Genomic DNA, 19,782 nt, shown 5'->3' with positions numbered 1-19,782 from the left:
CAAATTATTAAAGCGGTTGTGTAACACATAATTTTCCAACTTAGATTAAATATATAACATAGTTGCATTCCTCTTTTAGCTACAATACACCACATTCTTTTTAGTCATTTAAGCAAGTTTCTAGAATATTATCCATGTAATTTATTGTAGAATATGGCCAGTCTTTAGAATAAGATTTAAAAGCCAGCTGGCCTTTGACTTATGAAGGCAAAGAGCAAACTAAAACAACAAGCATCTTTTAGGGTTTGACCAAATTAATTTATCTCATAGTAATGAGTAGTCCTTTAGGGTTCTTAGGTCAAACACAACCACATGAAGGAGCCAGTGACTAAGATCCAGGGGTATCCATTCCTCCCAGATCACTGTAGGACCCTTGTTGTGGGGGATGGACAAGCTATAGCTTAACAGCAACATAACTCTCAAAAACACTTTCAACTTAAACTTAAATGAACAATGCACTTCACTTTAAGCAAAGAATGGATTTCACTCATTAGAATTTCTATTCCTCACTGACTTCTTTGTTGAAGAATAATTATCCCTTTGTAGATGTACTCCCGCCTTCTGTTCCCTGCAAGCTAATTGAGGATGTCCTCAGAAAGGAAAGGAATTGTAACCGAGCCAGCTCCTGAAATGGCAAATGTTTGTTTCACTATTGGGGTCTCCTATCCTAAGCCTTCTCTGCCCAGAGCATCATGGTATGTAGAAAAGAGGATCTTTCTAGGTTTGGACTAGCCCCTCCCTTTATGGCTGCTATGATGAGTTTTCACCTGTCTTTAAGCTTCTCACAGAATTCTATAATCCATGTGACTCTAATAGTCTTTGTTTTATCTTACCATCCTGGATGTGCCCTTCGGATTATATAAAAATACATTTTGTCATGATGTAGTTACACACAGAAACAATTATATGGCATTGCTCCTCACCATTCATTAATTCTTCATTTCATGAAACATCAAAATTAATTCCTCATTCTATAATCAACCCTGGCACTGTGTTTACAGTTATTAACTAACATGGAATTTGAGTTGTCTTTATCCCACAACCACATGTCTATAGCTGGACCATGGGAAATCCTACTTCCGTATTTTCAGCTCTTTTAACTATAAACAACTGTACTTTTCATGGTCTATTTTGTGCTCAGTTGTTAACATTCCTTGCTTTGTTGGAATTCCATTGTTTAACATAACTTACTGGCCAAAGGCTGCAGCACAGGCCAGTGTTCCTATGTGCAAGAAGGCCGAGGGATGAGCTTAATCCAGCGAGAGTCACAGTGCTACTGACTGTGAGATAATGTATACTAAACAAGTTTTCTTTAAACAGAAACAGTACATCGGTATGTAACAATCAACTAACAGAAATGCAGATACCATAGAAACTAAATTCATAAGCTCATTAAGAGCAAATAAATCCAGTAGTGCAGCATTGGGAACAGCTTTTTAGAGCAAAGTTACCATGAACAACAAGAACAGATTGAATGTGCATATATCCATATCCGCGCACACGTGCATGTAACCCTTAGTAAATACTAACCACGGGGACTGTGTCATACAGAACTTTAGGATGTGATTCTGCAAGTTTCTTGGTCTTCCTGTTCCAGGAAGCTCCATCCAAAAACAATCCATGAATGTAAACTCCTAAATAACAAAGAAAGAAGTTAGCATTCAAAAATGATAGGTGACTGAGCCCAGCATCTGAGATTCCTGTCTGGGGAGAGCAGGCTGACATAGTGCCAGCCATAGCTTCTCAGGTTCTCTTCCTCTCTACCTCCCTTCCCACTATTCAGTGCATTCAATAAATTACTGAGTCCTCCTAGATGTAACTAGCAATTCAGATATTAAGAACTGTGGGTAATACCCTTGGAATCACCGACACTAAACAGTAAATAAACTGCCAGTGGCTTCCTCAGTTCCCTGTGACATTTAGTTATCAATTTACTTATTTATCTGTGGAGACAAGGTTTCAAGGGAGCCTCACAGGCTGTAAGCGTTCAATACCCTTGTCTCAGATTCCTAAGTGCTAGTGTTTCATGTCTATGAACACATTGGACACCACTTCGCTCTTAGTAAACAGGGCAAGCCTGACCTGTAAGGCCAGAGAACTGGAAGCAGACACACATTAAAGTATATAAAATGAGAAAGGTGGAGGTTGTGGGGAAACTCAGATGGCGTCTGTGAGCCCCCTCTCCAAGGGTTCCATTGAGAAAGGAATTTCTTTAGAAAAATACTAACTTTCTCAATTTTGTTCAAGTAATTGATGAAGTAAGATGGAATAAGCTTTTTTTTGGCAAAAAATGTACAAGTATGTTTTTGTGCATATAAAATAAAATTAATAATTTAACAAACATCTGTCCTAAATGATATTACTCTGAGTGGACACACTGATATTCAGTAAAGTGGTTTGCTTATTTGAAGGCCACTCAGCTAAGCTCATTACTGAGCAATTTTGGTATACCAAGTCATCTATACGAATCAGTCGATATATCCTGTTTTAGATGCTACTCCACCACTCTCAAGATAACGCTGGAATTTTAGTATTAGTAACAGCTGAAAACCTGTTTCCTGAGGTAACAGGTAGATGCAGACTGGTAAAAAGGAAAACAAGGAAGTCTGTCTAATCTCTATGCTTGGTGCATACAATTCCACAGATTGAGTATGGGCAATTAACCACTTTAAAAACGTTATGCAATGCTTTCATAACTTAAACATTTTAGCTGGGTCCAAAAATTGTATAGGGTCATCACTTCCACTCGGATGTCAACAGGAATGCCGATTTTTTTCCTATGTCAGAAGGACACTGAGAAAAGTTAGGAGGGATAAAGTCCTGAATACGGAAGTAACCATAGTTTCATCAAGACACTTTTCATGAGAATGCATTGTTTTCAAACTCCTTCATGAAGTCTTGAGCATGGTAGGCTGGTAAGGAAATAGTTGTGCATGTGGCCAGAGGGCCTGCACCTACTTGTCTCTATCCAATGCGACTGTGAGCCCTTGGGGGAGGTGTTTAGCCTCCCTGAGCCCAAGTGTCTGCCTCTATGTAATAAAGACTGTTGTGCCTCTTACTATGAGGATTAGACATAAAGGGCTGGGCAGTTTCTGTGGCACAGATGTGCAAGAGAACACTACCACACTGGGCTTTAGGCTCTTCTCTAGACTTTCCTGTACTAAAAGCTCTTTAGCTCCCTTCCTGTATACTTTGTTTGGAATAAATATTTACCCTTCTTGACATGTTCTTCAATCCGGCTAGCTATGTTGGATTTCATGAGAACAGGTGCTCAGATAGTTTTCTGTGGTAGTAACCTATGTGAAAAAGGGATTTTATAGGTGTACATAATAAAGGGAATAATAAACAAGGTAGCTGAGGGTTGTTAAGCTTGAGTTTTATCAGTGTGCACATTCCAAATGCATTGATAACAGGAACTCTGAGTAAATGGTCAGAGAATGATGCCTTAGGCATCTGGTGTTGGGGAAAGTACAATTAGTTGTAATATGGCATGTGTTCCAGAGTCTCTGCCTCTCTGTGGGCTTACTGTCCCTAAATATGTTTCTGCAGTTAAGTAGAGGTATAAAGGTGATATGAAATCTTAGGCCAACTTCCATAAACCTGTAGTGAATTTCAGTTCTGTGGTGCACTTCCACTACAGCAGTTGAGGACCAGGTGCTGCTAGAGACTGAGTAGGGAAGAATGAAGTCAGGCAAGATGATAGTTTTGCATCTGTATTGTCACAGAAGAGAGACAACCAAAGAAAACACGTGACTCACTGTTGAGTAGACTAATATTGCCAATTTCATAAGAAGACTGGATGAAAGTAGAAAGGCAAGATAACAAGCTGGCCTGGCACAGAGGCCTGACAAATCTCGGTGGTGACGGAGGAGGAGGAGGAAGAGGCGGAGAAGGAAAAAGTCATAGGATTCTTGCTGGCAGCTGGTAGTTTTTTACTGAAATAAATTATAAGTTCTACATATCTAGAGATATTAACGTAGAGATAACATGTTGGCAGTTCTGGACACAGCCTTCTGGGTCACAGAGGAAGCATCTAACAAGGTGTTCAAAGATATAAAAATGGATGAGTTCACCTAGGGAGAGGATGAATACAGTAAACAGAAATTGTTCAAGGACTTTGTCCTTGGAGACTCCAATAGCTGAAAGAATAAGTCAACAAGAAGCATAAATCTGGAAAATAAGGAAATAAAAAACAACCAAAACCAGGAGACAATGTCCTCAAGACAAAGGGAGGAAACTGTGTCTAGGAAGATAAACACATCAGGAGAAATTGCCAAGAAGTTAAGATGAAGGCCAGAGGAGATCCATCAACAGGGAAACTGTCAGTAACTCTGCTGAGAAAGGCTTCTATGGGGTGCTGAGGATGCAAGGTAGAAGGAAAACAGCTGAGAACTCAGGTTGCTTGTAAAGACAGTCTTCTGAGATATTGAGCAATTAGGAAGCAGGAGTACAGGACAGCAGTGGATATCAAGATGACAGAAAAGTTCATTGATTGCTTTTAAGATGTGAGATGCCAGAGCATGCTGTGTGTGGCTAGGGATTGTCCGTTTCTGAGTTCAAAGATTCTGCTAAGAGGAGGTACCATTAAAGTAACAAAGCTGTAGAGCAGGAAAGAAAGCTAGTCTGGATTCCCAAGAGGTGAATCTGTGCACAGGCCCCCAGATTTGGTGGTGCTAGCAACTGTCTTCTTAGCTCCTATTTTCACAAGGATGAGGTAAGAGAGGAAGACATGAGGTGCCAAAAGCACAGTGGTCATTTAGGCAACTTTCCCAGGAACACAGCCAGATGGCTTCATATCACCAGTCTTCAGGTATGTGACACCCAGTTGATAATTGCCACAATAAGGTAAGGCAATGATCAGACTCTGTTGTGTCTCTCACTTGGGCATAAACTGGTAGAAGAAGCAAGAGCCTAAGATGTTGCTTCATTGTCTTCAATGCCTACCAGGGTGGGCCAGTGATAACTAAGGTAGGAAAGCTGCCTGTGACATGGCATATATTAACAGTCACCGAAAGACAGATGCCATTCATTCAAAGCCATCACTCTTCTGGTAAAATTTAGTACATTTTAGCTTTTTTGCTTTAAAAAAAAGTAAAGTAATGTTTATTTAAAGTAGTAACCTTGTCTACTGCATTTACAGTTTATTTACTCTGACTTTGTTTATGTTTATTACATTTTATTTTCCCTATGTACATGAGCACGTGTGTGCATGCTAAGGCATGTGTGGAGGTCAGAGGAGAGCTTGTGGGGATTCAGTTCTCTTTTTCCACCATGAGGATCCTGGGAATAGAAGTTAAGTTCTCAGGCTTGGCAGAAAGTCTCCTTATTCAAGGAGTCATCTTGCTGGCTCCCACTAAATTTAAAATAAAACATCGCAGATGCCACAAAGTAGTTAAAACTCAACCAATCAGGAACCGGAATGTTTCTTTATAACCACCCATCTAATACTCAAGCATTTCTAGGGCCTCAGTTCCTAGGCAAGAGTGATTGCTGCTTAAACCTAGAATTCTGTTCAGATGCCAGCATCCATGAAAAAGCTGGGCATGGCTCCCGTGCACACCCAATAACTTTAGCACTGTGGTAGGTGGAGGCAAGAAGATCCCTAGGGTTCACTGGAGGTTCAGTGAGAGAACCTGTCTCAAAGAAATAAGGTAGAGAATGAAATTAGGACATCCATCATCCTCTGGCCTTCAGAGGTATTTTCATACAGATATGTGTTTATACCACAATCTCACATACCCCCCTCTCTCTGTCTTTGTCTCTCTGTCTGTCTCTTTCTCTGTCTATCTCTGTCTGTTTCTCTGTGTGTGTGTGTGTTTCTCTGTTTCTCTCTTTCACACACACATTATTAATAGCTGTATGTATAAGAGTAAAATATATAACAGTACAGGATACAGATATCAAGGATTTGATCTTTAAGGAGATTCTTTCCTCTTGGTTGCCCAAGGCCAACACAAGGTCATAGATGATTAGCCTGTGTACTACTAATTTGATATATGATAATTCTTTTAACTAAGGACACATGATTTCTAATTTACTCAGTTTTGGAGGTTCAGAGAAGTGTATCTTTTATCCAAATTCATCTATGCATGTTCTTCTCTATTTGCTTCATGCTGTGTTTCAGGGTATTATGTACATGATTGCTTTTGACAGCTAAGAAGATAAGCAAAAGTGCTCTGCTTTTGTTCAGTGAACAGACAGGACCCAGCCCACTCTGCTGCTGCACTTACCATCCTCTGGAGCATTTTTATATTCCTTGTCATCCATCACTTCATAGTCAAACCCAAGGAGATCAATTGGGATTGTGAATTTTCTCGCAAAGTTCTGCTGCGCACCAGTCAGGAAGGCTTGTGTGAAGAAGAAGCCAGAAAGCCAGAAGACTGGAGGGGGACCAACCTCATACCATTGCTATAGTGGATCCAGAAAAAAAAATGATATAGCAATAGTTAAAAATTTCCAATGCTATTTCAATGAAATGTATCTCCAAACATGATTATTACTTTTAAAGCAAACTAGCAAATGAGATTTAAGGAACATCAAGGCACACATCAAGTTTGAAAATAGTATTTGGTTCTGACTCAGCATTATCTCTGTTACACTAGTTTGGGAATTACAATGCATGAAATATGTGAAATATAGATGTCTGTTTTATTCACATCCAGTGGTTTCTCCAGAAATCCAATGTATCTCTGTGAACATACTATAAACTTGTTTGAAAGCATGTCATGTCATATTGATGAATAGATCTCTACAAAGTCTGGTCACATGGTAATTTTCATAGCATTTTTCTAATTAATTAGCCATTACTGCCAAGAATAATATTTTCTTGAAGTTTTTCTTCCTACTTTACTAAAATACCATGAAATCCAACATACTATTACAGAAGCGCCATACTATAAAGAACACAAAAAAGCAGGGTGGTAAATGCTTATGGCATTTAGAAATTTAATGACCCTTTAATTCTGTATTTATTTCATAGGTTTTGATGATGAGTGGTTAAATAAAAAGTGACTGAATAGCAAATTATAGAAGCCTTTCTAAAGAAATGAATTAAAATCCTTTATTCGAGAAGAGCTCACAGTTCAACCTTAGTTTCCAAGAGCCATCCGAGTCCTTTAGTATCTGACTCTGGTGGTACACCAGAGGGACTGTACTATGAAAGGGGAGCAGCTCATCTTATTCCTTCAGGAAATTCCTCAATCTTTTTATTTGTTTAAAGATTATACCTGTTCTGAAATTCATTGTATAGCCCAGATAGTAACATAGGTTGGTCTTTAACTTGAGGGTGATTTTCCTGCCTCAGGTGGTAAGATTTCACATATGAGCCACCATGTCAGACTTCCCCATAGGTTCATGTCATATACACAGTATCTATGTAATTAACTGCTTTTTCTGTACAGTGAAGTGTCAATTGGCAGATGACCAGGAGTGAGGATTCTACCCACTCAATATACCCAAGAAAAATAACTGCTGTTTTGGACTGAGATGGCAGAGCTAGAAGGTTTCTGGGCAGTGAAGAAAGAGTTCCTCTCTTTAGAAGCTTATCTGGCTTTCTAAGATGCTCTGCTACTGGGTTCTACTTAATGCTATTGAGAGTCAACATGCTAGAAGTTTCTCTCTCCAAAGGCTGTCATTTACTTGAATATCAAACTTCACAAAATTTCCTACTTAAGATGCAGAATATAATACACACACACACACACACACACACACACACACACACACACATATGTATATGCTATGTTATTGAATAGAGGTCATTTGCACCTTAAATACACAGGACCGTGCAGTGCCATTCCCTGCACACTCAGCATTCTGATGAGGAAAGTGAAGCCAGAGGAAGTTAGTTAGACACCAGTGTGCATATGGATAAAATCACCTGCAGGAATTTTAGTCTTTCGAGGAAGTCATTCACATAGCTGCCTAGTGGCTTCAGGCTGGGGTAGGATTTACCCATCCACATCACTGGGATTTTGACATTCAGGATGCTGCTCACCACTTCCTCCAGCTCTGTAGACATCACGACAAGTCCCTGACACACAACAGAAAACATGACAGATGGTGAACATTGTCTTTGCTAACAAAAGGAAGGTTTGTTTGAATTTGTGAGGAAGGCATGGAGCTTTTCAAACCTTCCTTAGAAAAATAGTAATGGTTTCTCTAGCCAAATTTTAGTGGAAAATCTTAACCAATACATGGCTACTTCTAATCTAAAAATTAGATATTAACTTTGTATTTCACTAAATTCATGTAGTTTTTTTGCTTTTCAGATAGATAGATAGGTAGATAGATAGATAGATAGATAGATAGATAGATAGATAGATAGATAGATAGATAGATAGATGTGTTCTGTTATTGGTTTATTATGATTTAATGGAAATTATGTTTAATTTTTTCATATTTGCTTTTTAATTTAAGATATAATTTCTCCCTTCTCTTTCTTCTCTCAAAACTGTCCTATACATTTCTCCTCACTCTTTCAAATTCATAGCCTCATTTTTATTATATGCAGTTACAAGTATGTACTTATATTTATATACATATATATTCCTAAAAACAGCATGTCTGCATGATGTTACTTGTGTGTGTGATTTTTAGGGTGACCATTTGGTATTGAATAACCAATTAATGGGCTCTTTGCATTTAAATTTTCACTAATTTTTTTTCTTTAGGCAGTATGTTGCACTGAACTTATAAATATATGGAAATTGCACATTAGCTTTTTGTTATTCATTTCTAAGTTAATTACACTATGATCACAGAATGTACCCCGATAATACCTATTTTTTCTCTCTTATAGAGCTATGCCATTTTTCCATAGTAAATGCTTCCAGATCCTCCATATGGACTTGGATAATATATGGCACTCTCATCAGACTCAGTGTTCAGAACACCACTGTGTCATTTTATAAATGGGTTGTTCAGTTCTCTCATGCCCCATCCTTTCCCTTCCTGCTGCCTCTTCTCCTCTTCAGCCCTAGGTTTTAAATTTTTTTCTTCTGGCACTGAATGTGTAAGGCATCCTTTTCCTTGTTTAGGAGAAATAATTTACTTATTTTTAATCTACCTCATTTAAAGATTTCAAAATAACCTAAGAAAAGTAGAAATGATTTTCCTTGGGTATACTGCTAACTGCATTCTATAAATTCAGACAAAAATATTCTTTCAAATATGTGATTTTACAAAGTGCAGTATAATTACCCCACTTAATACTCAACCTTTGAAAATACTGTAATATGACTTCTCATTTTTAAAAAAAAGGGACTGGATTCTTAAAAGAGAGTCACTAAATGCCACTAAAGTGAGAGAACACTGAGAACTGTTGCTGAGGAGAGAACCCTGAACACAGGTGGAAATTTGATCGTGCTGCGACCTGGACCTAAAAATCATATTGTAGGGACCACTGACAGTGCTGGGACTTTGCCTGCTCATTCTTTACAATGGTAAATGAGGTAATTATACTGCACTTTGTAAAATCACATATTTGTTGTTTAGGAAGTGTGTCATGACTTGTTAAGAGAAAAGCAATAGAATGCAAGCAAGTTAATTTCAAATAATTTATTAAGTATTTATATGTACAGGTCTATGAAAGAGAAAAGGAAGAGAGCCAACGTAAGGAGGGAGTGGGAGAGGGAGACTGTGTCAACTTTAGGCAAATACAACCTTACTGAGCATAATACCAAGTGAGTAATGACATACATAGTTATTCAGCATTATTTACTAGTGTATCCTGGCACCTGTCGCTGTCAGCAGCTCTGTCTGTCTTCCTCATTCAGTGGACATCTCCCTGTGCATCTTATAACACTATTGGATATTACTTGATTTCCATGGTTTGCTATTAAAATAATGCAGGGTTTGGCACTCCTGTGTTGTGCCCGCTCGCTCAGTGCATGTATAAATACACATCAGGATGAAGGATAGTTCACTTTTAACTGATATTGCCAAGCTGTGCCTCAGAGAGGCTATACCAGTTTATATTTCAGAGATGTGAGAATTCTGATGACTGATGTTCTATTAACAGTGAGCATGAAGTGTTCACAGACTACGCATCGTTTGCTGGTGTACCTCAAGCAAAATATAGTCCTCTTCTACGTGTTTAATTTTTGTTGGCTTTTTTTTACAATTTTAATTTTTTTTGAAAAAATTTATGTGTGTGTGTGTTTCTGTATGTGTTTGCCTCCTTTGAGGAAGTATCAGTAATTTATAAGTTGGGAATTATCCTTATCTGACAACAATCTTAAAGAAAACATATACATAGTATCAACTTTGATGTATAACTTTACCCAATTATATTGGTGGGAATATTTCACCAAGACAAAGAGGTAAAAGTGTAAAATGTGGCTACATTGCTATCTCAGACAGAGAGGCCATTGTAAGTTAGCATTACAATTTGAATCATTTTACCACATTAGGGAAATATTTAGAGAAAGGTTAGAGATGCCTCCAAGAATGGAAACTGCTGCACATTCGCAGCAGTTGGGGGACGTAGTGAACAGGGGAGATTGATTTCAAAATAGCCTATGCTCATCAGGGCTACCAAAGTACCTGAGGTCATCTGTGAATTTTATTTCTGACTACAATATTACAGACTGGAAGTTATACCCACCCTGACTTCCCCCTTGGACTCTAATGCATGCAATTAATAGCAATCTCTCCATTGACTCTAGGAAACACTTCAAAGGTAACCTGATTGTATTTCTTAACTTTCTCCCTCAAACAGCCCCGTTCCTAGACCTTCTACTTGCTCAGGCTAAACACTTGGGGGTTGTCTCTGGATCTTCTCTTGCTCATGCCTACATCAATTTTCAGTTGTCCTAATGGCATATAGACAGCCATTACTCTTCCCCTCAGTGTTCCTGCCACGCTCAGCTCTGACACCTCACCTATGTTCTCTATCATTCTGCTTCCTTACAATCCTCCCAGGCCACAGTAGGAGTGAGTTTCAAATATGTGAAATATCACTATTGCCTGAAAACTCCCAATGCCTTTGTATTTTAAAATAAAATTCAAGATTCTAGCCATGGCTGAGAAGGCCAGTATGCACCTGGTTACACACACACACACACACACACACACACACACACATGCACACACACCAGCACATGAGCACACACACACGAGTACATACACACAAACACATACACAGACAAATGAAAATAAAATAAATCTTTGACTGTCCTGTATATATTTGTTTAATGCTTTGCTTATCTACATGGCTAACATGTAAGCTTGTTCTCTTTAAGGCACAATGTCTCCTTAGCATGCACTCTTCCCAGTACACAGTGTTGTCTAGCATACCCTCTGTACTTATATATCTCTTTATTAACTGTTATCCTCAGAATCCTATAAGCTAATAAAGTTCAGGGACTTGTTTCCTATACTTTAGATCAAGAATAGTACTTTCCAGTACCTGAGACTAGTAAATATTTGCTAAATTGATGAAAGTGCAAGGTTTAACTTAGAGATTTTTTTTTTACTCAGTTCACCTTACCTTGATTGCTTTTTGAATATTAATGCATGATTCTCTTATGGTTATCAGCAACTTATTGAAACGTCCCATCTCTTGGACAAGGACAGTGTTCATGCTCTGAGTGTAAGTTGTTGGGTATCTCCTCATGGCAGCTTCAACATCAAAGTTGTTTGGAAGTTTACTCAGGATATCTCCAGCAACCTCATTTACTACTTCATCTGATGACTTTGTTCCAGAACCTGATGACTGAGACTGAAGAATTCAAACAATTACAAACATCCTCATAAAGGTCAGAGGGCAGCTTAGAGGGAAAAACTGTTGGGCAGATCTAAGAACTAATCTATCTGTCAGACTGATAGTAATTCTTCACTTTATCAAAAGGATTGTAAGAAGGAGGAGGAGGAGAACTATTGCCATAAAATGATTATTTCTTACAGTTCTATGGTACTTAGTTTACAATTAATATATAAAACAAATAATAGAAGGAAAAAAAAGATACTGAGTGTTGGGCCCAGACTAAATGAAATATCTCTTTCTTTTTGCTGAATTTACAAATAATTTGCATAAATGCAAGAGAAATCATTCTATCAGTTTTTTATTAAGAGCTATACCTTCCCACTAAAACACAGAAAACACAAAACCTATAAAAATCACACTCACACACAAACACACACATGAGACAAGCTACCAACCAAAAATGTTAGAAAAATATTTCATCTCAGTTGTCCTTCTTACCTCATCTGCCACACCTCCCCACTCCCTAGGGACTCAAGTCTCTGGAGGGTTCGGTGAGTATTCTCCCACTGAGGACAGACCAGGCAGTCCTCTGTTGTCTATGAGGCTTAGACAAGCTTGTGTATGTTTCCTGGTTGGTGGCTCAGTGTCTGAGAGCTCTCAGGGGTTCAGGTTAGTTGAGTCTGCTGGTCTTCCTATGGGGCCATCCTCTTTCTCAGCTTCTTCCAGCCTTGCCCTAATTCAACTACAGGGGTCCCTGGCTTCAGTCCAATAATTGGGTGTATAATTTCCCTTCTTAAGATAATGTGTGACCATTAAGCATAAGCAGAAGATTACTTATAAAAATTACACTCTCGACTCTTCTCTAAGATGTGTTTTGACTAAGGACATTAGTATAAAAGTTTTGTCGACTCGAGCCCCGGGCTACCTTGCCAGCAGAGGCTTGCCCAACACCCGCAAGGGCCCACACGGGACTCCCCACGGGATCCTAAGACCTCTGCTGAGTGGAACACAGCGCCTGCCCCAATCCAATCGCGCGGAACCTGAGACTGCAGTACATAGGGAAGCAGGCTACCCGGGCCTGATCTGGGGCACAAGTCCCTTCCGCTCAACTTGAGCCCCAGGCTACCTTGCCAGCAGAGTCGCCTGACACCCGCAAGGGCCCACACAGGATTCCACACGAGATCCTAAGACCTCTAGTGAGTGGAACACAACTTCTGCCAGGAGTCTGGTTCGAACACCAGATATCTGGGTACCTGCCCTGCAAGAAGAGAGCTTGCCTGCAGAAAATACTCTGCCCACTGAAACTAAGGAGAGTGCTACCCTCCAGGTCTGCTTATAGAGGCTAACAGAGTCACCTGAAGAACAAGCTCTTAACAGTGACAACTAAAACAGCTAGCTTCAGAGATTACCAGATGGCGAAAGGCAAACGTAAGAATCCTACTAACAGAAATCAAGACCACTCACCATCATCAGAACGCAGCACTCCCACCCCACCTAGTCCTGGGCACCCCAACACATCCGAAAATCTAGACCCAGATTTGAAAACATTTCTCATGATGATGATAGAGGACATCAAGAAGGACTTTCATAAGTCACTTAAAGAATTACAGGAGAGCACTGCTAAAGAGTTACAGGCCCTTAAAGAAAAGCAGGAAAACACAGCCAAACAGGTAGAAATCATTAAAGAAAAACAGGAAAACACATCCAAACAGGTGATGGAAATGAACAAAACCATACTAGAACTAAAAGGGGAAGTAGACACAATAAAGAAAACCCAAAGCGAGGCAACGCTGGAGATAGAAACCCTAGGAAAGAGATCTGGAACCATAGATGCGAGCATCAGCAACAGAATACAAGAAATGGAAGAGAGAATCTCAGGTGCAGAAGATTCCATAGAGAACATCGACACAACAGTCAAAGAAAATACAAAATGCAAAAGGATCCTAACTCAAAACATCCAGGTAATCCAGGAAACAATGAGAAGACCAAACCTACGGATAATAGGAATTGATGAGAATGAAGATTTTCAACTTAAAGGGCCAGCTAATATCTTCAACAAAATAATAGAAGAAAACTTCCCAAACATAAAAAAAGAGATGCCCATGATCATACAAGAAGCCTACAGAACTCCAAATAGACTGGACCAGAAAAGAAATTCCTCCCGACACATAATAATCAGAACAACAAATGCACTAAATAAAGATAGAATATTAAAAGCAGTAAGGGAGAAAGGTCAAGTAACATATAAAGGAAGGCCTATCAGAATTACACCAGACTTTTCACCAGAGACTATGAAAGCTAGAAGAGCCTGGACAGATGTTATACAGACACTAAGAGAACACAAATGCCAGCCCAGGCTACTATACACGGCCAAACTCTCAATTACCATAGATGGAGAAACCAAAGTATTCCAGGACAAAAACAAATTCACACAATATCTTTCCACGAATCCAGCCCTTCAAAGGATCATAACAGAAAAGAAGCAATACAAGGACGGAAATCACGCCCTAGAACAACCAAGAAAGTAATCATTCAACAAACCAAAAAGAAGACAGCCACAAGAACAGAATGCCAACTCTAACAACAAAAATAAAAGGAAGCAACAATTACTTTTCCTTAATATCTCTTAATATCAATGGACTCAATTCCCCAATAAAAAGACATAGACTAACAGACTGCTACACAAACAAGACCCAACATTCTGCTGCTTACAGGAAACCCATCTCAGGGAAAAAGACAGACACTACCTCAGAGTGAAAGGCTAGAAAACAATTTTCCAAGCAAATGGACTGAAGAAACAAGCTGGAGTAGCCATTTTAATATCGGATAAAATCGACTTCCAACCCAAAGTTATCAAACAAGACAAGGAGGGACACTTCATACTCATCAAAGGTAAAATCCTCCAAGAGGAACTCTCAATTCTGAATATCTACGCACCAAATGCAAGGGCAGCCACATTCATTAGAGACACTTTAGTAAAGCTCAAAGCATACATTGCACATCACACAATAATAGTGGGAGACTTCAACACACCACTTTCTTCAAAGGACAGATCGTGGAAACAGAAACTAAACAGGGACACAGTGAAATTAACAGAAGTTATGAAACAAATGGACCTGACAGATATCTACAGAACATTTTATCCTAAAACAAAAGGATATACCTTCTTCTCAGCACCTCACGGGACCTTCTCCAAAATTGACCATATAATTGGTCACAAAACAGGCCTCAATAGATACAAAAATATTGAAATTGTCCCATGTATCTTATCAGACCACCATGGCCTAAGACTGATCTTCAATAACAACATAAATAATGGAAAGCCAACATTCACGTGGAAACTGAATAACACTCTTCTCAATGATACCTTGGTCAAGGAAGGAATAAAGAAAGAAATTAAAGACTTTTTAGAGTTTAATGAAAATGAAGCCACAACGTACCCAAACCTATGGGACACAATGAAAGCATTTCTAAGAGGGAAACTCATAGCTCTGAGTGCCTCCAAGAAGAAACGGGAGAGAGCACATACTAGCATCTTGACAACACATCTAAAAGCCCTAGAAGAAAAGGAATCAAATTCACCCAAGAGGAGTAGACGGCAGGAAATAATCAAACTCAGGGGTGAAATCAACCAAGTGGAAACAAGAAGAACTATTCAAAGAATTAACCAAACAAGGAGTTGGTTCTTTGAGAAAATCAACAAGATAGATAAACCCTTAGCTAGACTCACTAAAGGGCACAGGGACAAAATCCTAATTAACAAAATCAGAAATGAAAAGGGAGACATAACAACAGATCCTGAAGAAATCCAAAACACCATCAGATCCTTCTACAAAAGGCTATACTCAACAAAACTGGAAAACCTGGACGAAATGGACAAATTTCTGGACAGATACCAGGTACCAAAGTTGAATCAGGATCAAGTTGACCATCTAAACAGTCCCATATCACCTAAAGAAATAGAAGCAGTTATTAATAGTCTCCCAACCAAAAAAAGCCCAGGACCAGATGGGTTTAGTGCAGAGTTCTATCAGACCTTCAAAGAAGATCTAATTCCAGTTCTGCACAAACTATTTCACGAAATAGAAGTAGAAGGTACTCTACCCAACTCATTTTATGAAGCCACTATTACTCTGATACCTAAACCACAGAAAGACCCAACAAAGATAGAGAACTTCAGACCAATTTCTCTTATGAATATCGATGCAAAAATCCTCAATAAAATTCTCGCTAACCGAATCCAAGAACACATTAAAGCAATCATCCATCCTGACCAAGTAGGTTTTATTCCAGGGATGCAGGGATGGTTTAATATACGAAAATCCATTAATGTAATCCATTATATAAACAAACTCAAAGACAAAAACCACATGATCATCTCGTTAGAGGCAGAAAAAGCATTTGACAAGATCCAACACCCATTCATGATAAAAGTGTTGGAAAGATCAGGAATTCAAGGCCCATACCTAAACATGATAAAAGCAATCTACAGCAAACCAGTAGCCAACATCAAAGTAAATGGAGAGAAGCTGGAAGCAATCCCACTAAAATCAGGGACTAGACAAGGCTGCCCACTTTCTCCCTAACTTTTCAACATAGTACTTGAAGTATTAGCCAGAGCAATTCGACAACAAAAGGAGATCAAGGGGATACAAATTGGAAAAGAGGAAGTCAAAATATCACTTTTTGCAGATGATATGATAGTATATATAAGTGACCCTAAAAATTCTACCAGAGAACTCCTAAACCTGATAAACAGCTTCGGTGAAGTAGCTGGATATAAAATAAACTCAAACAAGTCAATGGCCTTTCTCTATACAAAGAATAAACAGGCTGAGAAAGAAATTAGGGAAACAACACCCTTCTCAATAGTCACAAATAATATAAAATATCTTGGCGTGACTCTAACTAAGGAAGTGAAAGATCTGTATGATAAAACTTCAAATCTCTGAAGAAAGAAATTAAGGAAGATCTCAGAAGTTGGAAAGATCTCCCATGCTCATGGATTGGCAGGATCAACATTGTAAAAATGGCTATCTTGCCAAAAGCAATCTACAGATTCAATGCAATCCCCATCAAAATTCCAATTCAATTCTTCAACGAATTGGAAGGAGCAATTTACAAATTTGTCTGGAATAACAAAAAACCTAGGATAGCAAAAAGTCTTCTCAAGGATAAAAGAACTTCTGGTGGAATCACCATGCCAGACCTAAAGCTTTACTACAGAGCAATTGTGATAAAAACTGCATGGTACTGGTATAGAGACAGACAAGTAGACCAATGGAATAGAATTGAAGACCCAGAAATGAACCCACACACCTATGGTCACTTGATCTTCGACAAGGGTGCTAAAACCATCCAGTGGAAGAAAGACAGCATTTTCAACAAATGGTGCTGGCACAACTGGTTGTTATCGTGTAGAAGAATTCGAATCGATCCATACTTATCTCCTTGTACTAAGGTCAAATCTAAGTGGATCAAGGAACTTCACATAAAACCAGAGACACTGAAACTTATAGAGGAGAAAGTGGGGAAAAGCCTTGAATATATGGGCACAGGGGAAAAATTCCTGAACAGAACAGCAATGGCTTGTGCTGTAAGATCGAGAATTGACAAATGGGACCTAATGAAACTCCAAAGTTTCTGCAAGGCAAAAGACACAGTCAATAAGACAAAAAGACCACCAACAGATTTGGAAAGGATCTTTACCTATCCTAAATCAGATAGGGGACTAATATCCAACATATATAAAGAACTCAAGAAGGTGGACTTCAGAAAATCAAATAACTCCATTAAAAAGTGGGGCTCAGAACTGAACAAAGATTTCTCACCTGAGGAATACCGAATGGCAGAGAAGCACCTGAAAAAATGTTCAACATCCTTAATCATCAGGGAAATGCAAATGAAAACAACCCTGAGTTTCCACCTCACACCAGTCAGAATGGCTAAGATCAAAAATTCAGGTGACAGCAGATGCTGGCGTGGATGTGGAGAAAGAGGAACACTCCTCCATTGTTGGTGGGTGTGCAGGCTTGTACAACCACTCTGGAAATCAGTCTGGCGGTTCCTCAGAAAATTGGATATAGTACTACCGGAGGATCCAGCAATAAGTCTCCTGGGCATATATCCAGAAGATGCCCCAACTGTAAGAAGGACACATGCTCCACTATGTTCATAGCAGCCTTATTTATAATAGCCAGAAGCTGGAAAGAACCTAGATGCCCCTCAACAGAGGAATGGATACAGAAAATGTGGTACATCTACACAATGGAGTACTACTCAGCTATTAAAAAGAATGAATTTATGAAATTCCTAGCCAAATGGATGGACCTGGAAGGCATCATCCTGAGTGAGGTAACACATTCACAAAGAAACTCACACAATATGTACTCACTGATAAGTGGATATTAGCCCCAAAACTAGGATACTCAAGATATAAGATATAATTTGCTAAACACATGAAACTCAAGAAGAATGAAGACTGAAGTGTGGACACTATGCCCCTCCTTAGAAGTGGGAACAAAACACCCTTGGAAGGAGTTACAGAGACAAAGTTTGGAGCTGAGATGAAAGGATGGACCATGTAGAGACTGCCATATCCAGGGATCCACCCCATAATCAGCATCCAAACGCTGACACCATTGCATACACTAGCAAGATTTTATTGAAAGGACCCAGATATAGCTGTCTCTTGTGAGACTATGCCGTGGCCTAGCAAACACAGAAGTGGATGCTCACAGTCAGCTAATGGATGGATCATAGGGCTCCCAATGGAGGAGCTAGAGAAAGTAGCCAAGGAGCTAAAGGGATCTGCAACCCTATAGGTGGAACAACATTATGAACTAACCAGTACCCCGGAGCTCTTGACTCTAGCTGCATATATATCAAAAGATGGCCTAGTCGGCCATCACTGGAAAGAGAGGCCCATTGGACTTGCAAACTTTATATGCCCCAGTACAGGGAAACACCAGGGCCAAAAAGGGGGAGTGGGTGGGCAGGGGAGTGGGGGTGGGTGGATATGGGGGACTTTTGGTATAGCATTGGAAATGTAAATGAGCTAAATACCTAATAAAAAATGTAAAAAATAAATAAATAAAATGGTAATTAAAATCAAATTGTTAAATAATAAAGGTGTAACTAAAAAAAAAAAAAAAAAAGTTTTGTCATCATTAGTTCACGGAGCTCTGCTGTTTTGGTCTCTGCCTTTGAGTTGTGACCCAAGAGCCACTGACTACCCAATTCTGAGAGTCACACTTGCCAATCTGAGTCCAAGGATTATGAAACAGGTGGTTTCATCACATACTCGTGCATTCCAACTTATTAGTTTGGTTCTGAGTCATTTTCTGTTGGAATAAGCTCACTGTTTTATGGGTTCTGCAATGTGGCACACACCAGTGAGATTAAATAAAGCCAAAGACAATGAACTAAGCCTGCTGTCAGGCTATCACACAGGACAAGTAGCCAATACTCCTCAGGACTGACTTATTCATGTTTGTTCATGTCCCCTGTGCGTACTCTGACAATAACAGGTTTTCATGTCATAAGTGTATGAAATGAACATTAAAATAGGCTTTGATGGGCATACAAAAAGAAGCTAGACATACAGGCTTTGTAGACATACACATTTATAACACACCACATATCCTCCTGATTCTTATCCTTCTCAGCATCTTAGGTCTGACCCATCCACAGAATCTAGAAGAAGAGTGCGGGACAGCAACTCAGAACACAGGTTCTGGAGCCAAACTGGTGAGGGTCACATGGCTTGGTTTGAGTGTAGACCTGAAACTGGACTCCCCAGCTTTGGTCAAACTACTTAATTCTCTTGTGCCTCAGTGTCCTATCTATAAAACAGGAATTTTAAAGGCCCCTCATTCCTTGGGTTGCTCTATTACCACAAAGACAAATCTCTACATCGTGCTATTGAGGGGCCAGCACTGTGGCAACATGAACCATCACTGCTTTACCTGCATCTTCCAGACTGAACAGTTAGGTGTCCTTAGTTTATTTAACCTCCATGGGAACTCGTGGCATCTAGATTAATTTGCTACCAAAACATTACAAAAAGGAAAGAA

The 19,782-nt window shown here is 39.2% G+C and overlaps 1 protein-coding gene across 22 annotated transcripts in view; it reads right to left on the bottom strand.

The window, feature by feature from the left end:
- Dnah7b (dynein, axonemal, heavy chain 7B) overlaps window positions 1–19,782 on the bottom strand; it is a 307,481-nt gene that overhangs the window by 9,015 nt on the left and 278,684 nt on the right. For 20 of the 22 annotated variants that reach the window (XM_011238490.3, XM_011238488.3, XM_006495915.4 and 17 more), the window contains 4 exons: window positions 11,492–11,722; window positions 7,880–8,032; window positions 6,231–6,408; window positions 1,531–1,634 (listed from right to left, as the gene is read on the bottom strand). In XM_011238490.3, the coding sequence (XP_011236792.1) occupies window positions 1,531–1,634; window positions 6,231–6,408; window positions 7,880–8,032; window positions 11,492–11,722 (666 nt within the window). Of the gene's footprint in view, window positions 1–1,530; window positions 1,635–6,230; window positions 6,409–7,767; window positions 8,033–11,491; window positions 11,723–19,662; window positions 19,755–19,782 lie in introns of those variants that run through there. The other 2 variants (XR_373250.4, XM_006495925.4) reach the window with 2 other exon arrangements.

Source organism: Mus musculus, chromosome 1 (assembly GCF_000001635.26).
Source record: "Mus musculus strain C57BL/6J chromosome 1, GRCm38.p6 C57BL/6J".
NCBI lineage: Eukaryota > Metazoa > Chordata > Mammalia > Rodentia > Muridae > Mus > Mus musculus.
The sequence above is the reverse complement of the archived record's forward strand: the minus strand, read 5'-3'. Positions and strand labels throughout refer to the sequence as shown.